The sequence below is a fragment of the Anas platyrhynchos genome, chromosome 10, assembly GCF_047663525.1.
Source record: "Anas platyrhynchos isolate ZD024472 breed Pekin duck chromosome 10, IASCAAS_PekinDuck_T2T, whole genome shotgun sequence".
Lineage (NCBI taxonomy): Eukaryota > Metazoa > Chordata > Aves > Anseriformes > Anatidae > Anas > Anas platyrhynchos.
Window position 1 is genome coordinate 9,324,587 of NC_092596.1, and position 16,697 is coordinate 9,341,283.

The following is a 16,697-nucleotide window of genomic DNA, read 5'->3' on the forward strand; positions in this document are numbered from 1 at the left end:
GGATAAAGTACAAGGTGTTTAAAGTAGCTGTGAGTTAATTCCTTAATCTCTCCCACAATGACATCATTCTGAATTACTAGGCATATTTTAATCATGCAATCACTGAAATTTGCCTCAGACATTCTTGCAATGAAAACATCAAGGTTTTTGTTTGTTTATTTTTTGAACTTTACAAATAGCTTAGTTGTTATCAACAAGTTGCTTCAGGATGATGCAGTTGTGGCTAAGATCCGAATCAGGTACCACACTGAAATCTGTCAAAGCCTTTTTTTTTTTTTTTTTTTGGTAAAGGTAGTGTTGAAGCTTGCTGTCGTTTCCTAAATTAAGTTACATTCTATTTTTAAACCGTCTTCCTTGGGCACTCAGTACTTAAAAAGAACATGCTTAAAGTTTCACAGGAAACTTCTGAGATCAGAGAGAGAGAATGAACAAGGCTGTCAGGAAACCCACTTTTCTGCTCGTGCCATCCCCAGATACGAGTTAGAAAAGCTCTACATTTAGAGCTTTCTGAGGTGTTCAGTTGGCCTTGTTCTCCAGGACATTTGCTGGAGACTGATAGAGTGTAACGTGGTCTTGGTCTGTTCCTTCCTTGGGGCTGGGAGGAGAAGCCACTTCAGCAATCACTATGGGTTGTCCACATGACCAGTCATGAAAATTACTAGATTTGCCTATGATAATCCAGGACGTCTGTGACTGAACCAGAAATAGGACCTCACACTCCCACTCCTATGACTTAATCACAAGCCTGTCTTTCTGTACTGAGAGCGTTTCACAGTGCCAGCTGGCTTTGTCAGTTGTAAAGTACACTTTAGAAAGAGGAACCAAGAATTCTTCCCTCTTCGTGTCTATAATACAAAGCTGGTGCTAGAATTAATGTCACTGATACGTATTCTAAGCATGGCTCAGAAATGTTATAAAACAGAATCATATGAAGTAGGATCATGTATTCTGGACTTTCTTTATAAATTATTGCATTTCCTTTGGTGGCTAAACAGCTTATGTTCAAGAAAATTAATTATCCTTACAGCCAAAACTTGACTGTTGAACTAAGAACTTTTTTCCTTTTTCTTTTTCTAAAACCACAAAGCGAATTCATCTGCCTATATACAAAGTATTTCAGAGGTAACCTTGTTGTAGATTAAACCCATAATCATACAGGCTGATTAGAAAGTCCTGACAGAAAAATTAAACGCCTTAATCAATCAAACAAACAAACAAACAAAAACAAACAAAAACCCTCCACTAAGTACTTTTATCTATTCCCTTAAATAAAGTTCCACAAGATTTGTGTGCAGCCAGCCAGTGGGTGGCAGTATTGAATCCATCATTCAGCTGTTTCTGGCTAGAAAGTAGTTGTGTAGGTGAGCTGCTTCTCACTCACTAACTGATAAAATCTGTATCTAGGGAAAAAATATTTCAACAGTCCACAAATTAGTTGCAATGGCAGCTACGTGCAATAAACAAGGCTGTAGCATTGTTATTCATGAAACAATACTGCAAGTGTTTCCTATTGTCCCTTGAAACCGGCCTTATTGTTCTGTTTCAAAATTAAATACAAGATGAAGCTTTGATTTTTCCTATGGACTGTACATCTAAAGTTAGGGAGATATATAGTCTCAATATGGAAAATTATGTTTTCTTTTAAATTACTTGAGCAGTACACAATATTCAGCCATAATTCCTGAAATGACGTTACCAAGCCACAAGCAGAACCATAGCCAAGATTCTTACTTGCATGTACTTAAACCCCTTTCATGCCCAAAGTTTTTTCCAACCACTTTCTTCCCCAGCCTATTCTTGAAGTTAACAGAGAAAGATGGTTTTCAAGCACTGGTTGACAGGTTTAAATTAAAACCTTCTGAAACCTGCTAGGTTATGATGTTGCAATCTCTGTGTGAACACTCCTCTGGATTTAAAATGACATTGTACTTCGTATCCACTTCAGCTAAAAGAGAATAAACCCGTAATAAATAAAAGAGCTGGCTCTGCACACAGTCCTTTGCACTCACTTTACCTACATTGATTTTCAAAGATACCACGTGACTTTTGCAGGCAGGGTTTCACCTTTACTCATTGTCTAATTTTAGGAAGATAGTTTTCTACGAGTAGTGCAGATTCAGGGTTTGTACAATTTAGGTAGCTAACAGATGGGATAAAGCCTGGAACTGCAGGCTGCAGAGAGAAGTATAACTATTCTGCAAAAGGGAGATGTGGGATAATTATGTCAGTCTAGATCTCTAACTTCGCAGTCATGTCTTAAGCATATAATCTAGTAGCTAATATTGGCTCAAAGTTGAATTTGCAAAATACCTCCCTATTTTCTTATTGCCTCTATAAACATCAATCCACTTGCAAAGCAAGGTGCTTAATCTCTCATACGTTTTGCATCAATGACCACCATCATCTTATTATTCCCTGTGTAAAAGTATTTTCCTCTATCAGTTTTGGACGTGGTGCTTTTAATTAGTATCACATGGCCCTTGTTCTCAACATGAGAACATTGCCAGAGTATTTTCCTTAACATCTGTTTTCCCCGTCTTCTTTGCCAGAGGAAATATGACTTGCTGTTCATTCACAGAGTTAACTTACCATACTGCTCCAGCAACGTGCTCTATCCTGGTAAGCAGGATATTCTGCAATTGTAAAAGACCACAGTTTACAGTAATTTGCTCCCTGGAATATAAATATAGATAAAGAATATCAGTTAAATTCTATTTACGTATAATTTGCTTAATTACAGACAATAAACTTTTTTAGTTTGTTTTACCTACAACCAGAAGGCATAGTTTGAGTTTTTAATTCATTTGTGTGAGTACCTGTGGTACCAGAGGTCCTAAGATGTGATAGTCTTGGGCTGGAATGCATTGTACTTGAAAAAGAAGGGAGCATTCTTATCCCAGTCACAAGCCTAAGACAACGAGACCTAAAGTCTCAAAACTACTGCACTGGTAACAAGAAAATTACACATTTTTGTGGCAGAGTTCAAGAGTGTTCAATACAAAACAAAATTTAAACTGTTTCTTCATTGTTTGGCATTTCATTATTATAAAACAATTGCCATTGAAGTTAGAAAAGAGAAATGTACTTTTTGTATGACTCCTCTCATAATAGGAAAAACAAAAAATTAACAGCATTGTCAGCTACTAATTAATAATAATTAGTATATCTTCTCTTTTATTCAGGAGCCCTCACTCAGACAAATACCTTTGCATAGCTACATTAAGCATTTTATTTATAAGTTAAACATCATTAGAGTTTCTCAATTTATTGCATCTCTGGAAAATCAAAAAGTACTGACTAAATAACTAGTTTGCAGCTGCAAATTAGTATAAAATTCCAGTTTACCTGTATAGTTTTGGAGGAATATACACAGAAAGGAAAAAAAAATCGTGTAACCAAAAGATATTATCTTTGGAATTTAATGATTTGCACCATCAAAACACATTTTTATCTTTTAAGGGAACAAGAAAAATGTAAATAACGACCAGTGTATAATAGACTCCTAGAAAATCTTCAGAATCTAAGAAGAACCAACAACTGTGAAAATAACTAGACCAAACAAAAGGTTTGTAAACAAAGATGGTATCTATCGTACCAACCTACATAGTGAGAAAACACAGAAATGGTTTTTGGGACACACATTTGAAAAATAAATAGACCCACCCTAAAAATACACAAAATTGTTCTCAGGTTGTAACTGTAATTAGTGGAAAGAAGCCAGTACACACCTCTGCCTGCAAACCCAGCCTTGTGTGTATCCTAAGAAGCCTAAACTGAATTTCATTTGAGACCATAAAGGAAGAACAAAGCGTTGGAAAATGTAGATGATACCTTAAAGGGTGTATTTGAGGAAGCCTGGCACCCCTCAGAGCTGCTCCTTTGTGGAGATTTGACTGTCATCTTGTACAAATAGATAAAGGTACTGTGTTTCCATTGGTTAAACGTGTACAAACTAGCACTAAAACCAGAGAAAAGACAATATTAATCCTTGTATGTACAGTGTTCAGATGAAGCAGTGATAGGTGATGAAGTGGTGACAGATGAACTATCTTTGTCACCAAGACAAAGACAAAAACGTTGCATCAGAGCCCTGGAACTAGGCCTTCTCAATGCCTAAGTAAAGGGTACTGGCAATCGGAGAGGAAGTAACTTTTTGCCTTTTTCCTTTCTTTTTTCCATAATGAACAGCCATGCCGACTGCAGACTATACACACCAGGTGGATGCGAGCAGGCAGGTGAGACACCCGGGCACCTCACCGCGTCCCCATCAGGTGACCTGACAGCCACCAGCCCCACTCCTGGGGCTCCCTCCCGCCCCAAATTCTATGACCCGTTCCCCAAATCCCTTCACCCAAATCCCCATGGGTCTGCACCACCCCAGACACCCGGCGCCCCTTCACGCCCCCCACCTCAAGCCGCCACAAAATGGCGCCCGGCGGGAGCGGCGCCCCCTGGCGAGGCGGGCAGCCGGGCCCCGGCCCCGCTCAGGGCGGGCGGCGGCGGGCGGCTGGGGCCGGGGCCGGGCTGCGCCTGAGGGGGGCCGCTCCCCCAGCCCCGCCGCGCTCCGCCCCGGGGGTGGCGGCGGCGAAGGGCGCCTGGAAGCGTCCGCTGCCGGTGGCAGCCGGCTGCAGCGGCGGCCGGAGGGGTAAGGGGAGCCCGGCCGGCGGAGGGGAGGGGAGTCCCGGCCCCGGGGAGCGGCCGCGGGGCTGTGGCTCCTCTCCGGGCCCGGCCGCTCAGGCTGAGGGGAAAGGCGGCCAGCGGGGGGCTTGATGAGGGGCGACAGCGGCCCTGAGGGGTGCGAGGCGGCGGGGCCGGCTCGGCGTCGCCTCCCGTGTCACAGCGGCTGCCCCCGTGTCCCTGGTGGGCGCCCCTGGGAGGCCGCTGGGTGGCCAAGTGGGCGCTGGGGGCCCGCTGGGTTTCCTCACAGGCGTTGCGGGTGGGGTGGCTGCACCCAGGGCAAGGCTGCTGGGGGTGTGGGGAAAGGCACAGTGGGTCCGGCCCTGCCCCATTTGGGGTCCCCAGCACACCGCTGACACCGCCCCTCAGAAATGTTTGAGGGGTGGGCGCGGGCCTGGCTGTCACCGAGCTGATATAGCAGGGCTCATTTGGGCAGGTGGGCTGGCAGCCACGCTCCTGGTGCCTCCAGAGCCTGTCCGAATTCAGGCTCGCATCCTGCAAAGCATAGGTACTATGGCCTTGCGACCGGCTTATCGATTATTACGGGGTTCTTTTGTGTTGTTCTTATCCCAACCTCAAAACATCCAGCCTTAAATAGTGGCACCAGCAGCGTTAGCTTTAAAAAGCCCCTTCTGCTGCAATATTTGTGTGCAATATTGCAGCAGCAAGCAGGACTTCTGATCATCTCTGCTCTTCACTTAATTTTGTGCAGAGCAAGCTGAATAAGCTAATCCTGCCTATTGAAAATCTGCATGTGTTTAAACCTCTTGTTTAAACTTCACCAAGTGACTGTTTCTGGTAAATGCTTTTCCCTGCGTGATAAACTCCTTCTGGTACTACAGATCAATACGTACTCTCACCACCTTGCCATTCACTGGGCGGTTTTGCTGCCCACCTTTGCAGAATGAAGATATTTCCTCTGCCTTAAGCTGCGTCCCTGGAACCATTTGTGGAGCTGCACTGTGAATGAGAGCAGGGAACTGTCTGCAAAGTAACCTGACAAAACAGGGCTTCCTTTTTCCCCCAGGCTAGCTTTTTTTCCTGCCCCAGTTGGTGGTGAGGTCTTAAAAACGGTTGCGATGGCCCAGGGCTTGGAATGAGTGGGAGTTCCCAGCTGGGAAGCTGGGGATGGTAAGAGCTGTTTAAGCCAGCAGTACTGTGAGCAAATGTGAGTGGCACCTTTGAATAAAATTATTCTTACTACGTGCATTTTACTCATAGGGTCTAAAAGGGTGTTTCAGTGTTTCAAATTAAGTATTGGCAGGCTGTTAATGTTTCCCTGAAGTCTAATTTTGCTAAACGTATGAACTTAGGTGATGCTTTTTAGGATGTTCTAAGGTACTTAGGTCAATGTGAAAAGAACCATGTAGATATAGAGAGAAGGCAGTTTCAGAGTTATTGATTTATCTTTGTGGTTTTCTTTGAGGATGTGAAAGGGTTACTGTAATACGTTAGCAATAACTTGGGTTTCCCTTGCAATCTTGTGGGGGGTAAGTTTAAATGGTGATAGAAAGTGGGCCTAAAGGAGTGCATTCTCCTCCGTGTCTGGCACTGGATAAATCAATACTGTGTACAATTTTGGGATTCATGAAATTTAAATTGTAAAGTGTTAGAATAGCACAGTGAAAGTTACTCAGAGGCTCGAGAGACTGCCTTACAATGAGAGACCGTAAGCTCTTAAAGAGCTCAAACATACTATTTTATATCAAAAAGATGACTTACAGACACCTTAATTATAGCCTGTAGGAGGAAAAAACACAAACACACCTAGATATTAAAAAGATGTGAATCTAGGACAGGAATGCTTATGAAGAATCGGTGTCTGCAAATGGTTTCCATTTCAGCAGTGGATGAGTAAGGGCTGGAACAAACTGCCCATGGGAGGTGGCAGATTTTCATAGCCTGGTGTTTTCAAAGCAGGACCAGGTAGGTTTCCCTCCTGGCAGAGGTGCTTTTAGTCAAATAGGGCTACGTTTGGTGCATTGTCACTGGCATACAACTGAAGTGCAATACAGCACAGGCCAGAGTAAGTGAATTGATGGTCTGTTATGGTACCAATTAGTGTGAATCTGTTCTGTAATACTGTATTAAATTAGGCTCCTGAGGAATACGAAGTTACTGGGTTTCACAGGAATTCCTCAACAGAGCTGGGAATTGATCAGAAATTTGTATTGTCTCAGGTCACTGTCTTGGTTCCTTGTTTCCTTTTTATGCTTTACAGTATTTAGCAGAGGGTGAGGGTGGGTGTATTTTGGGGTTAGCAAAAGATATCATCATAGAAGAAAGGCATGCAGGTAGCAAGGGACAGCTGAGCCTGCAGTTACTGTAATAAACAACAGTGCAAGGGTAAATGTGTTCCTAACGTTATAACCACAGCAGAATGGCTAAAAGGGAATATCCATTTGGTAATGAGGTCAAATGTCAGATTCCTTGTGATTTATCAGTTGGAAAAATTAAAACCTAAAGATAACAGCTTATTAGTATGTCAGGGTTGATTCCAAAAGGCCATGATGCTGAGCAGCAAAGCCTCAGTGGATGAGACAGTAAATAATTCTGTGCTTTGTACACAGTTACATCATGAGAAATAAATTTCTAATGCTTAAATTGCTCCTGGCTGTGAATAAGAGTAGGGAAGAGCAAGGATAATGGCCTGCACTACCAAGCCACTATAGATGACTTGCAGACAGCTCCATGCCAAGACTTTTGGGCTTACTATTCAGTGATTTATTGCAGTAGTAGGAATATGGTTGCGACTGTGATGTGAAGAAGGATTTGCAAAGACAGGATTGTATCAGCTGGTTTAATAGAATATGTACTTGCAAAAAAAGACGAGCTTTGGGCACACCAGCTCTTTCTCAGGTCTTAGCCATTTACAGGTTTCAACAGTGGTGTCTGCATGTTCTCACCTGCTTCAACTCAAATCTAAGTGCGATGGAAAAAGTATGGTTTATAATAAAATAATAGGTAGCTGTAGGAAGCTCTTTATCTCCATGCGCAGGGGGTAGAAGGGATTCTAAAGAGTGGTGACTTTTCCAGTTCTGTAGTAAGTTGTCTCAGAGTACCTGCTCTGCTTTGTACGTGGTGATGTACACATGCTACTGCAGTAAATCAGTAAATCACATATCTATGAAGATTTTTACACACACATACTTAGGTAAAACACACACACGCATGCACGCATGCATCTGCATTCAAGGTTAGTTCAGAGAGTCATCCTTATCCAACAAAGCTGTATTTAGTTCAGAGTAAATTTCCTTAATAGGAGCAATTCAGTGTTGCAATGTGTGCTTCCAGAGTCCTGATTTTTTATGACACTGGTGTTTCTTCAGTCCACATGTACATTTTGTTCATTCTGAGTAATCCTTAGCCACCCTCTTTTACCAGGTGGCTTCTTCCACTGCACTTGTCTCCCCCTACAGATTCCTAGATTGAAAGCCAGCACGCCTTCCCTGAGTAATGCCAGCAGAGTTTTTAACCTGTGACAACCTGCTTGTAGGCTTTTGTCAGGTGGCTTCAGTGGAAACTTTTATATGGTACTCTTGCAGCTCTCTTTGTGTGTGTATTTGTGTGTATAAATATACATATACATATATTTCATTTGGTTTAGTCTCTATTTATGATAAAATGGTGACCATACAGGGAAAAAATACCACATGGACGGCAGTAAAATATACTAACCTTTATTTGTTACCAGCTGCTGAGATTTTGGGGAAGAAACTGGCACAGATGGTGGTTTGCCAACCTCTGATGCTTTGCTTTGAGGCTAGGACTAAAAAGTCTGCTAACCAGCTGATACTTCTCCATAAACTTTGAGGCACTTAATAGTATTGGGGAAAAACTTAAGACTTGTTTTTCGTTCAGTGGAGATAGCCAATACTGATATCTGAACTTTGTATATCTGAATTTGAGGTCTTTAATCCAGTTATTGGGGTCTTACTTCTTGATTTTCTGGAAAATTGGTGCAGGTAAGCTAAAAGTTGTAAATATTTTCAGTGTGGTTGGTACCGAAGTGCTCTGCTCAATGTGGCATTGTAAGAGAAAGTTTGCAGCCTGCAAGCTTAATTTCATCAGCCTATTAGCTTATCTCCATAACGATTTATCAGGGTGTGCCCTGTTTCAGTACTCTTTCCAGCAGATACTTTCTAAACTGTGACCCTAACAAAATGTCTCCATGCTGGAAATAACACTTGATGTCACGTTTCTAGTGTAGATGCATCTTGATGCAATTTGCTTGAATGTTTTCTAACATGCTTGCATCTGGGTATTTAAAGCTGATTAAATGCAGCACACCCCAGGATTCATCATTTCTTGCTAGGTAAGCAAGCACTGGATCCAAAAGATGTTGCTCCAAGTGTCAGCGAACTCTAATTTTGGCAGAACTGCATGAATTGGACAGCTAGCAACTCTCTGCTGAACATACCGAACTTTGAGTCTCCAGAAGAGCCTGCCAGTAACAAGTTTGGCCAAAGGTATGATGTCAGCTTGCGAACCCCTGGTGTTGTAGCAGGAGGAGATATTTGGGGGTGGGTGTTTGAGCTTCGACAGTGTAAATGTTCTGGTATTCCACAACAGAGAAAGTAATTCTCGCAAATGTAGTAGTATTTGGTAGTCACCTGGGATGATTCTTGTTTGTGTAGTAGGCTGTCTGTGTTTGTACGTGGCAAACTGGACTGGTTAGTCTGATTCTTTCTTCTGTGACAGGTGACTTCTGATACAACCAGAAATTTTAGTGAAGGAGCCATAAAGAAAGAGAAGCCTGAAAAGACTGACACTGCAAGAACAGGAGCACAAGGGGAAGAAAGGGTTTAAAAGGTGAGAGTGTATTTTTAGAGAATGTTCTGTTTTCTTAAGATTTGCTAGACTATTCCATACCAAGTAAAATCCAGGAAAGAAGATGCTAATGGTTTTTTTTACGTTAAAAAAAAAAAAAAAAAGCTTTGAGGAAACAGGAGTCGAAAAACTTGAAGCAGTACTGAGTAGTTCTAAATTTGTGTGTTACTGCAGGGAAAAAAAAAAAGCAACATGACAATTCTGTGTGTAAGGCATCAGATGAAGGAGTGTGTTATAATAAAGAGGTTGGACTAGAGACATCCTGGGGTCCTTTCAGGCTTGATTGTTCTAAGATTCTGTGGACCTGGGGTGAAATCTGAGAGCTGAGGCTTGGTTGCTTAAAATTCTGCATGTGCTTGTTATTTGTGTGTTTGCTTTTTCATTGTTCTATGCTGCCACACCACAAATTAGTATCTTTATGCTCTGAAGCATGCCTTCCAGTTGACTGTGAGCTTCAAAGCAAGAAACAAACAGTTCTTCTGCCTTTCTGTCCACCCCTATTTACATACTATTTTTTAATTGTTATCTTTAGGGCAGTGGTTTAGGATTTCTGTATGCAAGTAACAGTAGTAAGTGGAAGCTTTAATTTGGTAGTGTGCTTGTATTGCATACGAGACTGTCACTGGTAATTAATCATGTTACACACCTCCATATTAACAAAAAAAAAAAAAGCTTCGGTATGCTCAACATAGCAACTCAGATGCTCGATCTGTGAAAACATCGCTCTGCTTCCGTTGCTAATTGAGTATTTTCTTACTCAAATACTTTAAAAACAGATATTTTAAATGTTTGTGTGAATTTCGTTCCCTGAATTTTCTGGAGTTTTCTGTGACAAATCATGTTGGTTGTTTAGTAGATCTGTTTTCTACAGGCCAAGGTTTCCAAAAAGTGGTGACACCTTCAACGTGAATTTTTATAACAATGGAAGTAGTCTTATAATGTCTTTAAATGGCACCTCCATGTTAATCTGTAGGGGAGCTTTGTTAAGGTAAGAATTAGATCTGAATGATCAGCTTCTGGTTGTGTCCTTGGAGACAAAAGATAATGTGAATCTGTCTTCTTGGCAGTGCATATAAAGAAAACCCCAGAATACAAACTATTTGAAGAGATAAGCACAGAACTAATGTGTTCTAAATGTGTGCATCAGTTAGATGCATGTCATCAATATGCAGTGTTTATTAAATATGTAATTCTAACAGCCAAGATTTCTCATTAGCCACGTGTAGATTCTTGGTGACTGGTTTATTGTTAGCATTTCAAAGACTGACATCCAATCTCCCAGGACTCAAAATGTAAAACAAGTGTCGTCTAAATTGTCCCATATTGATAATTACCTAGAAAAATACGTGGTGATGAACAAAAAGTTCAAGAGAGAAAAAAGAAAGCTAAGCTCAAGAGGAGAGAAGAGAGGCAGATAGATGGAGATGAAAAACATCCCCAAAAGCAGAAGGTACCAGCTGAAGAACAGCAGTGGCCAGAGAATATGCCTGAATGGGAAGAAAGGAAATCCCTGCTAGCTCAGAGAAGAGTGGAGTCTGTCAGACTGCTTACGGTCCTGTTAAACCGTGTGAAAGTAAGAACATTTTCAAACATATTTTAAGTTATGAAGGGTATTTGTTAGATCTTGAATAGTTCAGTAGACTTTTGGTGTCTTGATGCTGCTCAAAAGAATGCCTTGAGAGTGACTAAGAAGGCCTGAGGTCCAAGTCTTGTGATAGTTTGCCCTTAGACAATTTGCCCTACCCAAAGGTAGTGTGATCCTACCCAGAAATTTTGTCTTTGACGTTTGTTTGAGGTCTTGTCTTTACTGTGTAAAAATAGGGCTGGAAGGACCACATCAATCTGTTAGACTTGATCCAACATTGCAAACAGGGAGGTTAGGGAATGCAAAGGAAGATGTCTCTGCTTATTTTGGTCTCAAGTCTGCAAGTGAAAGAATTAAATTAATATGGATTATGCTGCTTTCATTTCTAATAGCTTTTTTGGGGGGCCAACACTAAGCTATCAGTTTTCTTTGATTCAGCTAATGTCTTGAAAAAGTCAGCAGAAGACTGATAAAAATTGGAGTGTTTTGCAGAGGAATTATGTTTAGAGGCTTATTTAGTGCTTTGGGATTAAAAAACAATAAAGTTTGAAATCTAAGGAGTGCTAATGTAATTTTTTCTTTGCTATTTGCTATGTAAAAATTTGCTTGCGTCTCTTAACAAGTATGTTTTTCCCCAGTCCTTAAGATTGGGGAAAAAAGATTGATTCTAAAGCACTATCACTAAGAGTTGAAGTCAGAGGCTACATTTGCCATTCTCTGTGAATTTTTAGGGCCCCATAATGTCTTATGTTGACCTTCTTAATTGTGAAATTAATGAGTTAAATAAACTTTTTTCTTGGTTTCATCATTTGGAAGGCTTTAGATTGGTTGTATTTGGACCCATAAAAACTACATAGAATATTTAGAACAATTACTATATCTACAAAAATCTTTCAATTTTTCTGTTGCATACAACACTGATTGTGAAGCTTTAATAAAACAGAATAACTATTTTCTTATGCAGTTGTAGTGAGATAGATAAATTGATTGACAGATTAACTGCCCTATTTGAGAATGCAGCATTCTGAGACAAAGTATTGTTAGTTCTAGATTAGCAGTAGTGAGATTGTGTGATCAAGCTCTGCATGAAGCCAAATTTATTCCTCACCTGTATAATTCTTATGAATGTACAACTGCATATTTATGAGTTTGCAGTTTAGCAGTCTTTTTACTGTTCTCTACGCTCAATAAATGTACATAATCATTCTCCTGATTTTTATTTGAAGGATTTTGTACAGTTGGCAAGTCAAAAAGTGGATCCTTCATTGGGCATAAGGAAGAATGATTCGTTTTCTGAAACAGCATTAAAAGACGTTCATCAGGAACAGATTAACAATCGTTGTCATACGCAAAAAGAGTTGAAACATAAGGAGGAGTTTAAGTGCCAATTAACTCAAAAAAACAACAGCTTATCTAGTGAGGAAGGAGATGTGACTAAGTTCCATGTGTCTCCTTCTCCTATAGTCAGGACAATTTTAAATGACCCCAGTACAGCGCTGAGTTCTGAGAGATTGACTGGCAGAGATGTGCACAACTCCTTTGGCTGTGGATCTTTGCTGATTACAGTTACCCAAGACTGCAAGGTCATCAGATCTCTGGATGGAAGGGACTGCCCAGCACTGAATGTAGTTCACACACAGGCAGTGTCTGAGGATGGTTGCAGAAAGCAAAAGGTGTATGAGACTGATGAATTCATTCATTATTTATTAAACTACTATCAGACACCAAGCTATGCACGTGTTTGCTTAGAGCCAAAAAAATCTGCGAACAAGTCCTGGTGGAAGAGAGTGGTGTCTGATGATGACAGTGGTTTTCACATCAGCTTGAGTAACAAACATGGCCAGCATTTCAGAGAAGTGAGTCTTGTACAAAACCTCAACAAGACAAATTATATTAGTGATGATAATTATAGACTGGTGATCACAGTTGGGGAATTGGAATCAACAGACACAGTGTTGAAAAACAAGGCCTATGCAAGTCAGCTTGCAAAAAAGTTGCAAGTACAGAGGAATGAGACACTCTCTGTTGATTACTTACCATATGCTGGACTGAATCATTCTTTGGATTGCACTACTGTTACTCATGATAAGGAGTTCAATCAAGAAGACGGTAGAAATGAAGTTACCATACCATACAAAATCTGTAGATCCGCTTGCAAATTAAAGGATTTGTTGGAAGAGATCAGTGATTCTGAGTACTTTAGTGAGGCGTGTGGTGGTGCAATGAAGAGAACAGAAAGAAGGTGTGAAGAAATGTACAGCAATTATAGTAAAGGGTGCTTGCCTACAAGAAAGAGGGAGAGAAAATTACTGGTTTACCTTAAAAATGTAACTCTGGAAGGTCAAGAAAAGGAAAGCAGGAAATGTGACTTCTGTTCTAATTCTGCCCTTGAGGGCTTGGCAAGGCAGTGTGAACACAGGCTTAAAAAGTCATGCAAGAGGTCTAGTAGTAAGTTAAGACATGAAGGACAGAAAAGTGAGAGACAATCGAGGGAAGAGGAAAGAAATGCTCGCAAAATGAAGAAAAAGAGAAAAAAGCTTTCCTCTAATCTTTTATCTGATGAATGTGGCTTTTCAGAGGCGGACAGTTGCATACAGCTGGAGTCACTTAGAAAGATACAAAGAAAATGTAATAAAGCATTCCACAACAAAGTGAAATTCAAGACACTTCACACGGCTGTGGCAGCACCAGACATTACCACTTCTGATGGCTCGCCGCTTCAAGAGACTCTCCAGAGCACAGGTGAGAAAGAGGTAAACTGGAGCTGAAATGAGTGAATCTGATAGTCTTAGGTCTCTGGCAGGCAAGGTTAGTTGCTGCAGTTCTTCTTAAAGTGATGAATGGTAAGTGTTTTTTTTTTTTTGTTGTTGTTTTTTTTTTGTACCATATATGTACTTTTTAAAAATGGACTTCTCTGCAATTAAGGGTTTTGTTGGTTCAGCTCAGAAACACTGTGAGCAGCTGAGGTTGGAGAGTAGCATTTGTTTCATAATCAGGTAGCAAGGTTTCCCTCATGCATTAGCAGATAGGTGGTTGTGCCATTAAAAACAACATGATGCTAACGACTCAACATGCTCTAGACACGCACCAAAGTCATTAGGCAGCTCAATCTGTGGTACATCTGGGTGGGAGGTACTTCATGAAGTGAGTGATTTTAATATGCATGTGGTCATCTGATTTCCCTACATGATTGCTACATTTCTGGATATTGTTACTGACAGCCCTTTCTTAATTCACTGTGCTTACAAGTTCACTGGCATCCACCTAACCGCTGCCTCCCTGTACCTTTTTTTTCCCCCCTCGACAAAGTCATTTCAAGTAACTTTTCATATACTTATCTACAGGAGATGAGAGGAAATTAATGTTGAGAAGAGAGATGGATGCAGATGTCAGAGGATGCCCTCTCTTTCCTCTTGAGATAATTCAGACAAACCCCTGCTCAGATTCTTTCTGTGGAGCAGAGCCCAGAAGAGGATGCTGAACAGCTACTAATATAATAGCTCTTAAGCTTCTGTGTAGAAGTGGGAGAAGAAAGCCCTTTTAAAAAAAAAAAAGCCCAGTTAAAAGTTACTGGGAATACTGGGGCTTTTTTTGCTTAGATAATTCCTTCGGTCCGAATAATCTAAGTGGTGTAGTGAGCCACAAAACAAGAATTTTTATTTGCTTTTTGGATAAGAGGACCAAAATTTTCCCCAGGGCCAAACAAACTTTTATGGACCAGTTGCTGAGAATTCAAAGATTTACAGACTGAGATCTCAGATTTAGTCTGATTAAAGGTAGGGAACCATATAAATGTCAAAGTTACGGTATTCAGTAGTAACGAGTCTGTGGAAAACAAACAAACAAAACCCCACACAGAGATATCTTAGTCTTAAAACCCCACACAGAGAAGTCTTAGAGCAAGCATACAAAGTGCCTCCTCAATCAGATTGTTAAAATGATGGGACTGGAAGGAGTGGGGGACATTTGTTCTTAGTTGTGGGGAATAACAGCTTCCCAAATATGATAGAATCCTATCTTCTGGAAGTGTTTCTGAAAACTTGCCTTTAGGAGAAGGGATTTCACAAAACTTTTGTAAAATACAGTGCTTCTGGAAATCTGAATGATGATCTAAGCAGAGCTCTGAATGTTGGACAGTAAAAGGGCAATGATTGTCAGCATGCTGACAGCTCACACACACGTGCAGGCTGAAAATTTGTTCACAAGATTTCAAAACCATGCCCTTCTGAAGGCACATGCAGTGAGATACCTATTTAGTACAAGTTAGCTTACGGAAAATTCCAGAGGAATTGTCTAATGTTGTTAAATTTCTGCTGCATGGAGGTAAAAATGTGAAAATGCAGTCTAGGAACTTGAGTTATATCCATATTTACTCAGCTGGCTATATTTAGAAGACAGACACAATTGCTCTTGGACAAAGTCCCTTAGCAAAATATAGAGGATCGGTTCTAAGTACAATACACTGATTATTTCAGCTTTCATTTTAGTATGCTTAATTTATTACATGTCAATATATTAAATTAATGTGATGATGTTGCCTTTCTTTTATAGCATCTTACCCATGTTTGTAACTTCTGCTCTAATAAATTGTAATTAAAAAAAAAAAATTAACTGTTCATGGTAGATTGGTTTTCCCCCAGTGTTCGGTATTGGTGGCTCCTACAGGCTTTGCCAGACTTTATCAGCTGTCTCTTCACATGTTCAGATGTTGAGTGCCTTTTCAAGATCATGAATAACAAATGGTTGCTACTCAAAATACTGTCCATCTATTGCTTTTATCTTAAAACAAACAAAAAACAACAACAACAAACCCTTATTTTCTCAACAGAGTTATTTTCTGTTTCGGAGAACGTTCATGCCCCTCTTAAGTCTCTTTTTTAGTACTTTAGTAGATTTTCAGTACTGTAATTTGTATCTGTTGACCACATAAAATGTTTCAGTTGCACTGCTATGACATACCAAGGGTGTTTTTTCTCTATGCAAAATTTACAGATTAAAGAAAAGAAGACAAAACTTCCCCTCTGTCAATCTCTAGACAGTTCTGTACAGTAAGTACCCTTTTCCCAAGAGGTAGCCCTTTCAATTACAGGTGAGGAAGTATTTCTTTGTGTTAGTCTAAGGGTGCAGGAACTCTAAATTTCCTTCAGTGTAAAGTTCCAGTGTTTTATCAATATGTTGTCACAACAGTCAACAAATAAATACACCAATTCTGTAATTGTTTCTTGTGTTTAGCTACATTGATTGAAATTGATAAAGCAAATCCCCTCTATCTCCTCATTCAGTATAAAGCATTGTTATTGAATAAAAGATGTGCACTTTAAATTGAGACACCATGGTAATTTTCACACTGACAAATGTTTTTTCCTTTTTGTTTATTTACGTGTGGATTTATTTAGAACCTGTTCTCAGGTGGTTTAGTATTAGTTTCTCACTTTTTCTGCTTGCACATTTAATTTGAACCCCATCTTTCCATATGCTGGACTGTTCAGTATGATTTTATTATTCTGAAGACTATCTTTTAAGTTGTATGTAACAATTTGGCTTAAGACTCTTTAAACACATAGCTTTGTAAGTTAAATATCATATCTCAATTATTGAAATTATA

At 40.2% G+C, this 16,697-nt stretch overlaps 1 protein-coding gene across 5 annotated transcripts; it reads left to right on the forward strand.

Annotated features, from left to right (window-relative positions):
- The first annotated feature begins 4,466 nt into the window (after positions 1-4,466).
- Positions 4,467-16,307, forward strand: LOC101799930 (A-kinase anchor protein 17B). 5 transcript variants are annotated; one of them, XM_038184157.2, is made up of 6 exons: positions 4,467-4,645; positions 8,993-9,146; positions 9,379-9,489; positions 10,846-11,080; positions 12,319-13,834; positions 16,085-16,307. In XM_038184157.2, the coding sequence occupies exons 4-6, from the start codon at positions 10,991-10,993 to the stop codon at positions 16,087-16,089; spliced, it is 1,611 nt and encodes a 536-aa protein (XP_038040085.2). In that variant the 5' UTR covers positions 4,467-4,645; positions 8,993-9,146; positions 9,379-9,489; positions 10,846-10,990; the 3' UTR covers positions 16,090-16,307. The 5 variants fall into 5 exon arrangements, 2 of the variants coding, with proteins under 2 accessions (XP_038040085.2, XP_027321053.3); XM_027465252.3 differs by having other exon boundaries at positions 4,469-4,645; positions 14,437-16,307; XR_011811642.1 differs by lacking the exon at positions 16,085-16,307 and adding an exon at positions 14,437-15,708 and having other exon boundaries at positions 4,470-4,645; positions 13,670-13,834.
- Positions 16,308-16,697: the final 390 nt, after the last annotated feature.

Bases quoted from the DNA above. Each gene is read 5' to 3' on its own strand.
- LOC101799930 (XM_027465252.3), top strand. From the start codon at position 10,991: ATGCCTGAATGGGAAGAAAGGAAATCCCTGCTAGCTCAGAGAAGAGTG. The intron at 11,081-12,318 runs GTAAGAACATTT...TTTTATTTGAAG, and splicing joins TCCTGTTAAACCGTGTGAAA to GATTTTGTACAGTTGGCAAG. The intron at 13,835-14,436 runs GTGAGAAAGAGG...ACTTATCTACAG, and splicing joins AGAGACTCTCCAGAGCACAG to GAGATGAGAGGAAATTAATG.